The sequence below is a fragment of the Tetrao urogallus genome, assembly GCF_951394365.1.
Source record: "Tetrao urogallus genome assembly, chromosome: 2".
NCBI lineage: Eukaryota > Metazoa > Chordata > Aves > Galliformes > Phasianidae > Tetrao > Tetrao urogallus.
The window spans coordinates 19648791-19661367 of NC_136814.1; the positions used below are offsets into that span (position 1 = coordinate 19648791).

A 12577-nucleotide genomic window follows, 5' to 3' on the forward strand; every position below is an offset into this window, starting at 1 on the left:
GGTGTCTAGAGATGCAAGTAGCTAGCACCTTATGGAGGGATATTTTGTTTACTGTTGAGCAGGTGAACTCAGCCTTTGTCACCAGTTCCTTCTAGCTATTTCAGAAATGATAATTTCCCATGGTGAAAGCTCTGACTTACCAGCACAGTAAGGTTATTCTGAGTTAGTTGAAGACATTTTCATTATTCTCATTTGTCTGCTGCAGTTCAGGATTAATTCTGCAGCAAATTCTTGCTTCCCAGGTCAGTGAAATGTTAGAACATAAAGGATCTCATCCTTATCCTGGAGAGAACAGCCATGCACTTTTACATTACACTGAGTTTTTTTTAATGTTTGTGGATAACAAAAAGTTATCCACATGGATGCCCGTGTGGAAAGTTTATGATGGACACGCAGATTAGATTTTTGATTCTCAGTACTTGATGTAGATGCCCTCCTGCTTGTCAATGGTTATTGTAACTAAACTGTCTGTAACTTAACATTCCTTTAAAAAGTGGAACGCCTTTAATCTGTTGTTTTAAAAAGCATACATTAGATGTCAGACAACATAAAGACAGCGCAAAAAGATAACCCTGATGTAAGTGATGGTTGCAGTCATCTAGTGTATGGATAAAAGATTTCTGAAGCTATGCTACGTGGCAGTTCAACATGATCCGGCTGTTTGTTAATCAGAGAACCTAAGAAGAACAAAGGAGAGAGAACAAAAACGTGAAAAAAATTGTTGTATAGCTAAAAGATGTACGGTGGGGTGACTCATAGGGTGGTGGGATTGGATAAAGCAGTCATGAAAACGATGAGCCATAGGAGGGCAAAATTTTTCACTTTGTTGCATGTGACGTGAGTTTGTTGGGAAAGGGGATAACATTTTGTATTCAGTCAGAGAGCATGTTCTGTAAATCTCTTCAGTTACCTGTTCCCTGGGTGTCGCAACAGATTAAGTCGCTGTGTGATGATATGACACCGCCATCACTCGTCTTCCTGGGATATTGCTGGAGGCAACAACAAACCTGTGTCTTTGGCACATGTGAAGGAATTTAGTGCTTGAGGGGTTAAATTACACAGGGTCCCCTGTGGATCAGCTTATGCTTGGACAGTAATAATAGCACTAACATTAATAATAAAAATGCCAGAGAGAGGGAGTGGAGGCAGAGTAGGGAGAGAAAAAGAAAGAAAAAAGAGTAATGGAAGATGGGCTGGGACAGTCAGGTGGAAAAAAAAAGCAAGCTGGAGATAATGCATTGTGTACAGCAGGTGTACAGGCTCCAAGTCAGATGTCATAGGAGCCTCCTCTGGATGCACAGGCACAAATACACAGCGCAGAAGGTTTGAGAATGGTTGGTGGCTCTGTGTATGTGTGCTCTCGCTTCAAGCTGTGATATCCTGGGGCCGGTGTAACAAGCAACTCATGTCAGCTCTCAGTAAAGACTATTGGGTTTTCACTGGGGAAATATTTATACTCTGTCATCTTCTTTTCTATGTTCAGCACCTTGAGCTTTCAGTCAGGTGGGAGGCTGATGGGGAAGTGGGAAAAGACCCGCTGAGGGACACATCTCATCCCCCAGTTAGATGGAGTTAAACTTAAACTTATTAACTTAAATCTTGCTTAGGAATAGCTGCTGGTGCTGTTTTCCTCTTTCCCTTCTGGATTTATGGGATATTACATTTCGCTGCAGTACAGGTGATAGGATGGGATGCCAATTGGAGTGTTTTGGTTCTTACAGAAAGGAAAAGTACTTCAAGAGAGATATTTTTACATACGTGAGGCCTTCTCACCTATGAGAAGAATGTGGATTTATTTTATTTCTCAGCAGATAAGCCATCGCAGGAAGAGACGACAGGTTATCACATTGAAAAATAAGAGATCTGAATTTGTCCTCTTTCAGATTTGTTATTTATCATAATAATCCTGCTAGTGAAAAGGACTAATTTACTCTTTCTATAGGAATATTTTAAGTATGATTATCATAATATCACAGCTGCTGAAAAGGTCTAAAATAGGACATTGACCTTGAACGTGTTCCTGTGCTTAGTATGTGGTGCTTAACATTCAAGAAACAATATAACTGCAACTCATTTATTAATGTATAATCTCAAAATGTTAACTCCTGCTCTGTAAATACATGCTATAAGGATTGTAGAGAGCTCGCAGTATCCCATGAAGTACATGTGGTATTTTATCAGTGTAAATATGTATAAGATTTTCGAGATTTCTGCTGGGAATAATCCATAACTAAAGTAAGTTTTCCCTTTGGTACTGCACTAGTTTATGATTTAATTTTTACTGACATTCCACCAGTCATATTATTAGCTCCACAAAATGAAAGTGAAATAATCCTGTATTAATTAAACAGAGCAACTGAATTCCCTCAGTCATCTTATCCTTGGCTGTCTGAGACAGTAATGCACTTCAGCTTCTCTGAAGAAACTTACACTAAAAAAAGAGCTTGGGGTAATAGTGAGATATCCATATTGAAGTGTGTACCTGAATTATCTTTAGGGAGTCATTGTTTTTTGGTAGGTGACAAGCATGTGCAGCTTCCTTTTTCTATTTTTTTCCCCTTTTGTTTTGTCAGAGGCTTTGGAAAAGATGCTTTATCAAGAGAATAATTTTCATTTACAGCGGTGTGAACTGTTTTCTATTCTGTTTCTATTCCGTACCAGTGAAGGCAGTCATTTAAATACCCATGCCCTTGAAAATCAAATGAGGAGAAAATACTGAGATCTTTTTTTTTTGAGACTAGAAGAACCAAAAGCAGTTTAGTAACATAGAAAGACAATTGCTGTGTTACTTCACACAGACTCTTATATACTGGAATAGAGAGAGCAAAATCTACATGCCTTGCTCTGTATATTTGTGAATGAACTGCAGAAAAGTTTTAAAGAGCACTCTGGGATAGTGTTACTTGTGCTTTTTCTACCTAAGATCAAAACAAGGAGTAATTAATTAGTCCTAAATACAGACTGAAGTAGGTAGCTTTAAGGGAATAGCTGGCTGTAGTTTGTCCAACCACATACAAACAGGTGAGCGGGATTTTGAACTTCTGTAGCATTAGTTTTTTTTCATTTGTGAGCAGCACACCCAGGGATGCACCAAGTGCCTTCCAGCCATAAGCACACAAGGCCAAAGTGTGATAAGACCAGTGGACAGTGACAATATTGTTCTGCCGTCGCTCCAGAGCACAGAACATTGGAGTTGTATTTCTTTACTGAGGATTTCAAATAAAGAGAGAACCACATATTTGATGATTGCTCAATATTTATTTCAAACTTACTGATATTCTCCAGCTATGCTTTGAACAAGGTACCATAATGTATGGCAAAATTTTGCAGAATCACAGAATTGTAGGGTAAAAAGGGATCTCTGGAGATCAGAGAGTCCAATTCCCAACATGTTATGCTAAGTAAATGATGTACTTGTTTTCAAATTAATTCTCTGCAGCTAATAAAATGTATTTTACATTGTTGCTCCCTGCCAGTTGACTTGAGCTTTGCCTTTTGCTAAATACACATTTGACACAACTCACTGTGCAGTTTCTGTGATGTGCCACTGAATTATACTTCTTCAGTTGCCTTGAGCTAGTTGTGTTGTAAGAATGTGGCTAGAAATGTCTGTAGTATATAAATGTGAAGATGCTTAAACATGGAATATATGTAAGACAAATTACATAGGCACACAGAGATGGAAACACAGATGCTGATCAGTAATGCTCCTTGACTGGTGCACACACCCAGGATGTTCTTTTTCCTTCCCCTCTCTGATTCCATTACCACTGTTCTGTAAAGACTCCTTGTGGTAAGATTTTACACTGTTCGTTTTGATAAGTTAGTGCAGATGGACATTTCCATGCATGCTCTTATTCTACATTCCCTGATAAAATTTAATTAAATTGTAGGAGCTTCCCCCTCCCCCCCCCCCCCTCTTTTTTTCCTAGAACTATTTTATTTGTTTCTACAGAAAAGCTTGGGAAAGTGAAGCTATGCTTACACCCAGCTTATTTGCCTGCAGTAATACTTCTTATCTTCTTTTTCTAAACTGATGGATAACTGAAATCCAAGTTTGAGAATACAGTTGGAATTCCAGGCCCTGGTCTGGTGGAGGTGGCATTTTCAGTCCCAGGGAAGAAGCCAACTGCTTTGTTTATCAGCGTGCAAACTATAGCGCTGTATTTCTGGTTGCCTGAGCAGCAGCACTGGCAGGGAAGAGAGACACTTGCTTGGATGAGGGATGGGTGAGAGAAACATAGCGATGGCAAATGGAGAGAGAGGAAAAACGTATCTGATGGTATACGGTATGGGTGGAACAAGTCAACGAGGTGGCAGAACCTATGGGAATACTATGGGAAAGGAGGGTTTCCATGGCAGAAGTAAAGAGACATCATGTTTCAGCACCTGAATACAAAAGCACAGTCTTAAGAAATAATGAACAAAAGTAGAAATTAAAGCTGACCTGTGCTTTGGTACATTTCTAAATGGATCAGTTGTCTTATGAAGGAGGATATATTCTAGATAATTTAATACGTAGAAGCGGCTTGATGAAATAACCTATCTATACAGACTGGGTATAGGTCACTTAAAGTAAGAAAACAGATATGCATGAAATGATTTGGAAGTATTTTAGTATAAAATTGAAAAATAGCATTTTTGAATATGAATCTATAAATGGACAATACAATTCTATTTTCATAGTTTGCCAAAGGGCACATGAAAATCAATTTATAGGAACTGTATTTTGGTTTGTATACTACAGAGGTGCCGATACATAGAATAAACATGTCTTATTTCAGTTTTGATTTGATTCCAAAACCCACATTTATCCAATTGTTCCTCAGAGAACATCCTAATACTGTGACATGATTAAATGCCTCATTCTAAAATTTAATAAAAACTGATTTTCATTTTTATTTATTTATTTAAGGCTGATGTTTCTACAGCGTGGTTGGATTTTCCTCTACATTTCAGAGCTCTGTAATTCACTGCTCACACGTGAATTTACATCTTAATTATAGAGTTCACATTTAACAATATAGACAGCATAATGCTACTGGTAATTAAGCTTTTACTACCTGCTTTTATACGGTAGTCAGAGCTGCAGTTCTGTTATGCAGGCTCCAATTCCAAAGCTCGCATGCATTTATACCACAGGCCCAGCCTTTACATAAGGTTAGGCACAGAATGCCAGCACCTCTCTGCTGTGAGCACATACAAACACATCTGTTGAACTTACGTATTTCAGACTTGGCTTCTGCAGCCACGTTCATTTGGTGAAATGCTGTGCGAGGGCATTTTTGTTCCCGTTGGTGAATGGAATTAACGCTTTCTGAGGGTCTGCACCGGTATGTTTTCATCTCAAAGATTGCCGTTTGCGTCACGTAGGGCTGCAGTCGTAAATAAAAGATTTTCCTAAGCGGTGAGCTGAGAAAGGAAAAATAACATTTATCTGCACGTTTCCAAGTTGAGCACGGTTATTTGCTCGGAGCAGGTTGGGCGAGGGCCCCTTCCTTACTGCCGAGGCAGGCTGGCTCCCAGCAGCACTTTGCAGCGGCGGGGCTGGGCGCTCTGCGGGCACGCAGCAGGGCTCTGCTCGCTGCCCTTCCCATCGGGCAGAACGGGCTAGACAGAAACCCAGCGCGTAGGGAACGCTTCCAAGGTCTGCGCACACCGCGAGGTATAACGGTGCCGAACTGCTGCAGTGTGGTCTTACCTTGTTAAAATGAAGCAGGCAGTCCCCTCGCCGCTCCCTGCGCAGCTGGGGAAGAAATTGATCGGTTCTGGAGCTCTTCTTTCTGTTAGCTAAAGCTAAATATTTACACGTCAGCACCTAAATATTTGCACGTGGGTGCACGTTAAACACGAGGCGTTGTGCTGAGCTGCAGGAGAACGCACGTACCTGTCTGCGCGCGCTGCCCGATGCGGCCGCGCAGGTCAGAAATGGAGCTGAGCGCCGGTTTTGCCAGGTAAACGCTCCCTTAACGCGTACGGAATGAGTTGCTTTCTCCACTTTCATAAACAAGTATATGGATTTAGATCAACAGATACGGAATATTAATACGCAGAGCCCGCTCCTGTCCTCCTCCCGGCCCCCAGCCGCTCAAAAAGTTGGGCTGATCCCCGTACCCGCTGCTTCCTCCCCCCACCCCCGGCTCCGTACCTCTCTGCCCAGGGGCCGCCGACATGTCTGCGGGCGCTGCCCCAGCGGCCGCCGCCTCAGGCCGCTCCCCCCGCCCCACCCCTCTACCTGCCGCGCGGCCCGCGCGCCGCCCCGCCGCCTCCCGATTGGCCGACGCCTCACCAATCCGCCGCGCCCCCGGCCCGGGGGGACCGCATATGTAAAGCGCCGCTTCATATTCATGAGCCCGGAGCGGGGCTTTAAGTCCTTGATTAGGCGCGCGGGCGAGCTTTTGGTCCCCGCTGGCCGCGCCTGCCGCCGCCGCGCCGCCCGCCGAGCCCTCGTGCCAAGCGCGCGGCGCCGGGCCACGGAAACTTTGCCTTCCCGCGGGTGCGCGCGCGCGCGAAGAATGGTCGCCGGGCGCACATGGATTCGGTAGAACTTTGCCTGCCGGAGCCGCTCTCCCTGCACTACGAGGAAGAGTAGGTACCGCTCCCCGCCCCCACCGCCTCCTCGCGGCGCCGCGGCCGTCGCGGGGCGCCGCGCGGCGGTGGCCGCCCGCAGCCCGACAGGTGCGCGCGGGGCCGGCGGGAGGGCGGAGGGAAGGAGTTGCGAGGAGCCGCTGCGCCCGGCCCGGCCGGACCCGCGCCTCGGGGCTGCTCGCGGCCGGCTCGGCAACTTGCCGGGTTAGCCGGGAGCGCACCGCGGGGGCTGTCAGCGGGGCGCTGCGCGTGGGGCCGAGGGGCCGAGCCGCCTCCTGTCGTAGCGCCGGAGGAGAGTGAGGGGGAGCGGGGCAGCCCTGGGCGCGCGGGGGAGCGGCGGAGGGTCCGCGCTCCGCGGGTGCTCCGGGGACAGCTTCGGTAACGTCACGGCGCGGTGCCCGCAGCTCTTATGAAGCCGGGCAGAGCTCTTCGGAATGAATGCACAAAAAGACCAAAAGGCTTTTTTTTTTTTTTTTTTTTTCTTTTTTTTTTTTTTTTTTCTTTTTTCTTTTTTTTTTTTTCTTTTTTCTTTTTTTCTTTTTCCTTTCTTTTTTCTTCTGCTTTTTTTTTTTTTTTTTTTTTCTTGTCTAGCTTTTTTTCCCCACTCCAAAGGAGCTTTCTTGAATTTACCTTCTTACAGCTAATTTGAATGATTAGTTCAGATAAGCCTCTTAGAGGAGATGCATTGAAATGAAATCGGGGCACATGTCCTTTTGGCTCCGGTGCAAGATTCCAACTCGTTGGGTTGTTGTGCTTTTTTTTTGTTTTTGTTTTTGTTTTTCCTCCTCTTTGGCTCAATTAAAAGTCATCGGAATGGCCTCCCGGTGCCTCCCCGAGCGGTGGGCGCAGAGCAGCGCCGCTCAGCGCGTTCCTCCTTCCGTCCCCACTAATAAGCCCTCAGCCCCGGAGTTTTGCATGTTATTCATATTCGTAGTGATTGTGAATTGACTTATATCGACTTCCATATCGTCACGTGCACTCGTGAGCGAGGGGTGTAAGGAAAATAAATACAGTAGTTCCTGCGGTTCTCTCGCATGGGTGAGGGCAGAGAGGATTGGAGCTAAAAATTGCCAGAACGCTCTGGGAACGGGCAGACATCTGCCTGACCATCACTAGGTATGCTTTGATTTCAAGGCAGTGTGCTGAAGAATGCCGTAACTCCCAGCCAGCTGCAGCCCTGGCTTTCTGCTTTTTCAGCAATAACAATAACACTAATAATTACTAATAGTTAATAAGCTAACGGGCACGATAAATGTATCTGCTCGTTTTGACGTATGTGTCAGTTTAATCATTGTAAATGAATCTGTGCGTTCGGAACCTGAAATCTCCTTCACCCTCTGATTAAAATGTAACGTTGACTGAAGGATTATAGAGCAGGCTTAATTTTACTGACTGTTTTAACAGTTGTCAGAGCTTCTGGGAGAGGGGAAGGCAATTGAAACACTTTAAAAAATGGTGTGTGGGGGGGAAGCATGGACCAGCTTAATAAATTTAGATGCCATCTCTGTATGCCAAACATAGGAAACGGAGGAGATTTGTAACTCCAGAGAGCTTCCATGCACTGTGTACATTGCCCTTTGTGGCTCACGGTGTGAGGTGGAACCTCAGCACTTCGCTGTGCGCCGGTGTTCAGACGTCAAACACACCCAGCTCATAGCGAGCAGAGATTTTTGTTTTGTCCAGCAGCAGGTAGAATGCACAGGCGAGAAGAAATGAAGGCTGTGCAGAGCAGATGTAGCACTTAAAAAAACAAAAACAATGACAACAACAAAAATAACACAAGCGGAGGTAGGCGGCTTGTGTAGTAAATACCTGCATGTGATAGTGGTCTGTGTCTGTGTTTTGTGTGGGAACGGTCTGTGGAATGGCTGTGCGCACACTCATGGGTGTTAGCATGTAAATATTCATCTGTGTGTGTGTGTGTGTGTGTGTGCGACTGCGTGTGTGCAATGTAAGAGTTGATATCAGTTTGGCTGCTCTTTTGGGTACTTTGGCTTAGCTTCTCATTCCCTGACGATTTATCCGAGAGTACCTTTCATTTTAAAAAGGGAGCAAGGGTGAAGAAGTCTTATTACAAAGTGGGAAGCGGTGCTTGCTTCCACTCCACAGTCCCTCTGGGCAGTGCAGATCTTTAACCCGCTGCATTTCTCTCCGAGCGAGCAGATCAAGTTGCTATTAAGACATAAAGCCCTGAAGTTGGACGTGCTTGGGCCTTGGTGCACAGCACAGCCGGGCAGCTGGGTGCAGGCAGCCCAATGTGGGCAAGCGAGCAGCTCCTGCCTGTGGGCAGCCAGCAGGCCCCGTGCCATTCTGCCGCTTCTGGTTCCGGTTACAGCTCTTTGGCTTTTCGGTTTTGATAGACTGCCGGCAAGTTTTTAAATCCTGTGCAAAGTAGAAGGGGATTGTGCTGAAATGCCCGCCTGACAGCTTCACGTTTGCTGGGGCTTGCCCCTCTTTTAGTGCTGGTTGCTCATTTCAGTGTGTTTATAGTTGTGCTTTTTTATTTACTGAGCCTGGTGCGTTGCAGCAGTAATTAACCCATGTTATTAGCAAAGCCCTTGTGGATATCCATTAATTCTCTTGAATAGCTGATCATTTTTTTCTGTACCTTTTTTTTTTTTTTCCTTTTTTTTTTTTTTTTTTTTCTCCTGAGGCACGCTGCTCTTTTCCTCACAGTCCTTAAGCTTCACCATCTCATACAAATTTCACTCTAGATAGAGGCCGGGTACGAGGCCACCATCCCCACAGTTCTATAATACAGAATAACTGTTGTCTTAACAAACTGTTTCCAGAGACGCTAATGGGAAGCACAACAACTGGGAGAATCTGTAGGGAGCAATTTGTTTAATTATTACTTTTCAAAACACATACTTAATGATAAGAAGAGAGATAAGAATTTTTCCAGCTTTAAAAAAAAAATTATTATTTTGGAGCTGCCTTAACTGTTGCGAATATTTCAATGTTCCTATTTTAATCAGATTTCAACTTAGTTAATAGCACTTTGGGCATTTAGAAAATATTGAGCCAGCAGAAAAATACTTGTGCTTGCACTGCTGAGAAAAGATAAGGGCTGCCTCATTAGCCAACCCTACTTTTGCAATTAATTTCAAATACACAGTGCTATTCATCAAATACAGAAGGTAACTTGTCTATGATAATATTGAACAATACTTGAAACCTACTTCGGTTAGAGTAGCTGAAAAGTATGATATATCTGTACTCACAGATCTGTCAGTCCATGCAGTTATTTCTGTATGTTACGGAGGGAAATTATGATATAAAAATGCAAAACAAAAATCTGGATTATTCATAAGCAATGAAATTATTAATTTATGGAATATCTCTAAAAGACTGACCCTTGACCTGCAGGGAGGTTACTTGCACCCCTTTGGAAGTGTGAGTTGGAATGAAGACGTTTAATTGAACCTTCCAAGAAGTATCTCAATTATTTTTTGCTTAGCGTGAGTGAAGTGCATAGAGTAAATAGGAAAAATACTGGGAAGAACTCTTTCTCCCACTGAAGCTTAAAGTAACCTCTGCCTATAAGGGAAGCTTTGCTCCGAATCCTTCTTCATAGCAAATTCATTCAGGGGAGAAACAATAAAATGTTGATCCATTACAAGTGCATATGAGCATCATGCTGCCAGGCTCTCTAGAGGAAATGTGTGATTATGCTGGGCCAGTTTGTTCAGTTTTTATCTCTTTTACATCCACTGGCCTTGTATTAAATTGTCATTGTCCTAAAGCACATGAGAGGGAAATGAATTGCGTTTCTCGACATGCTCTGACAGTGAAATATTTAGCCTCTCTGTCTCCAATCATACTCATATGTATGTTTGATAGCGCAGGGATGACACCAACAGTCTCTGCAGCTTTGACATTCCACTTATTACGTGTTCTTTCACATTTTATGTTCCTTCTTTTACTTTTAGGCTTGACTCAGGTAACTGTGTGCACACAGTCATGGCTGTAGAAGCATGTATAGCTGCATTTTTGTTACATGTGTATTCACCTCTTATTTATGTGGAAATCCTCTGTGCACGGCGGATTTTAGTTCAAATACATGTATAGCTATGCACCCAGGTAAACAGCATATTCCTTAATGCAGTGTGTGCAATGTACATGTATTGTTGTGTTTATCCACACAGACACGTATCCAGTTAATATATGCAGAGCTATCTCAAGTTCCCTATGTATCTGCTTGTCAAAAATTGCTGCTTTTTTGTGTTATTTTTTTCTTGTTAATGAGAAGTGAGCCGGCCAGATAAAAGAGCATTGCAGATAAAGAGTTTGCACCTGATTTTCTATCAGATTCTCCATGTAATCTAGTATTTCATGTATTTGTACTCACAGTTTTGCTATGAAATAAACTGTGTTTTTAGTTGGAAAAAAAAAAAATCCTCTTTCAAGTAATGTATGTGACTGATATTTATTCACATTCCTATAACTTTTGGCTCACTCTCCATCAGAGAACTGTTTTTTCAGCTCCATGTTTCCTTGGACACACGGTTATGTTTTCACCTCATGGGTATGATTATTTTTTGGAGTGGTGGAAAAGCTTCCCATGTGTGGTTGTTAATATGTATCATATTGTCCTCAGACAAAAAGGTAAAATACACTTTCAATTTTAATGATAGTTTCTACTTAGTAAATCTTATATCTCCCTTTCCCTCCCTTTTTTTTTTTTTTTGTTACAATTTGCTTATCCAGAAATTTTTTTTTAAATGTTAAAGAAAAATAGTGAACTGAATTACATATTGCTATTTGAAATAGTAGTACTTCATTATTTTTAAAAGATTCTGCTTTGCCTTTGCACTTTGGAGTGTGATTTTTGGATGGATACAGCAGGCCACTGCCTTTTGACACAGATGTCCTGTAAAACAATTTATGTATTTGTTATGTTACAGAAGCTTTAAATCTCTTGGGCTTGTTTACACAATGTTTATAATGTTTTTCAATTAATTTGTATTTCTTTCAGAGAAAGGCTTTTCTCCTGGCTGTTCCTTAATACCGCAGGTTTATGTTAAAGAGGTATTTTGTCTCATTACAAATTTATCTTCCCAGTTTAGGCAGCATAGCTTTTTAATCTGAGCACCATTTCCTACTTTAAATTGGAAATAGAATTCTTTTTTGTGCTTTGGTTTCCCAGTATTGCTAAAAAAAAGCTCAGCTGTTAATATCCTAGTGAAACGGGTGATACAGGTACTTCTATAGAAGACAAGGCAAGTTTATGCTGTTTGTGTTTATCGCTGAATTTAATTCTGGTTGCGAGTCTCCGTTCTGAGTCTGTATGAACTTTGGGGGGATTTTTTTTCTATTTGGATCAAAGTAACACGCAAGGTAAAAGAGAAAATGATATTGGAAATGTAAATCTCATGTCTTTCATGATACTAACATGCGTCGCTGCGCATGAAACTGGTAAAAGCTCTCAATACCCTGCAGTATGCTGCTATATCGGGGTGTATTTAACCAGGGGGTCCTTTATCTCAGTCTAATCAAACCACTTACAGCGTCTTTGTCCAGAATTGGGCAGTTTATTCATACGATAACCTACTGAAATATGACGCATTACTTCTATGCAGTTGAGAATAGTCTAAATACATCCTCTTATCGTGTCTTGGAAATTATATTCCCTTCCCCTGAGTAAAATATCTTTGCAGATTTGTGCTGCAGGCCTTACCTGGGGAGACAGACTCTGCTAAAGGGCTCTGTTCTGAAAGCAAACTCTGACACAAAACGGTTTGTGGTTTTCCAGGTTATTACTCTGTAAGTTAGCAGGGATGTCTCTTACTCTTCTGTATCTTTTCATGCTGCTCTAAGTGGAAAAAAAACCCCTGCGCTTCTCCTTTTCATCATTTTGATTGGAACTACATACCATATGTAATGTGTTTTGGCAGCACTTACCTAGCCAAAGAAAACAAATTAATATTAGCCATGCTGAGGGGTGTCAGAAGTATCACAGATGTGTCGATTTAGCTTTGCTCCATCA

General features: G+C 42.7%; 1 protein-coding gene across 2 annotated transcripts in view; it reads left to right on the forward strand.

Moving 5' to 3' along the window:
• Positions 1-12577, forward strand: part of ESRRG (estrogen related receptor gamma) — a gene marked incomplete at its 5' end in the record, with an annotated part of 349526 nt that overhangs the window by 194549 nt on the left and 142400 nt on the right. Inside the window, one exon of one of the 2 annotated variants that reach the window (XM_079550577.1) lies at positions 6533-6588. The exons of the other annotated variant lie outside the window; for it this stretch is intronic. Coding sequence (XP_079406703.1) covers positions 6533-6588 — 56 coding nt within the window. Of the gene's footprint in view, positions 1-6532; positions 6589-12577 lie in introns of those variants that run through there. 2 annotated transcript variants of the gene reach the window in all.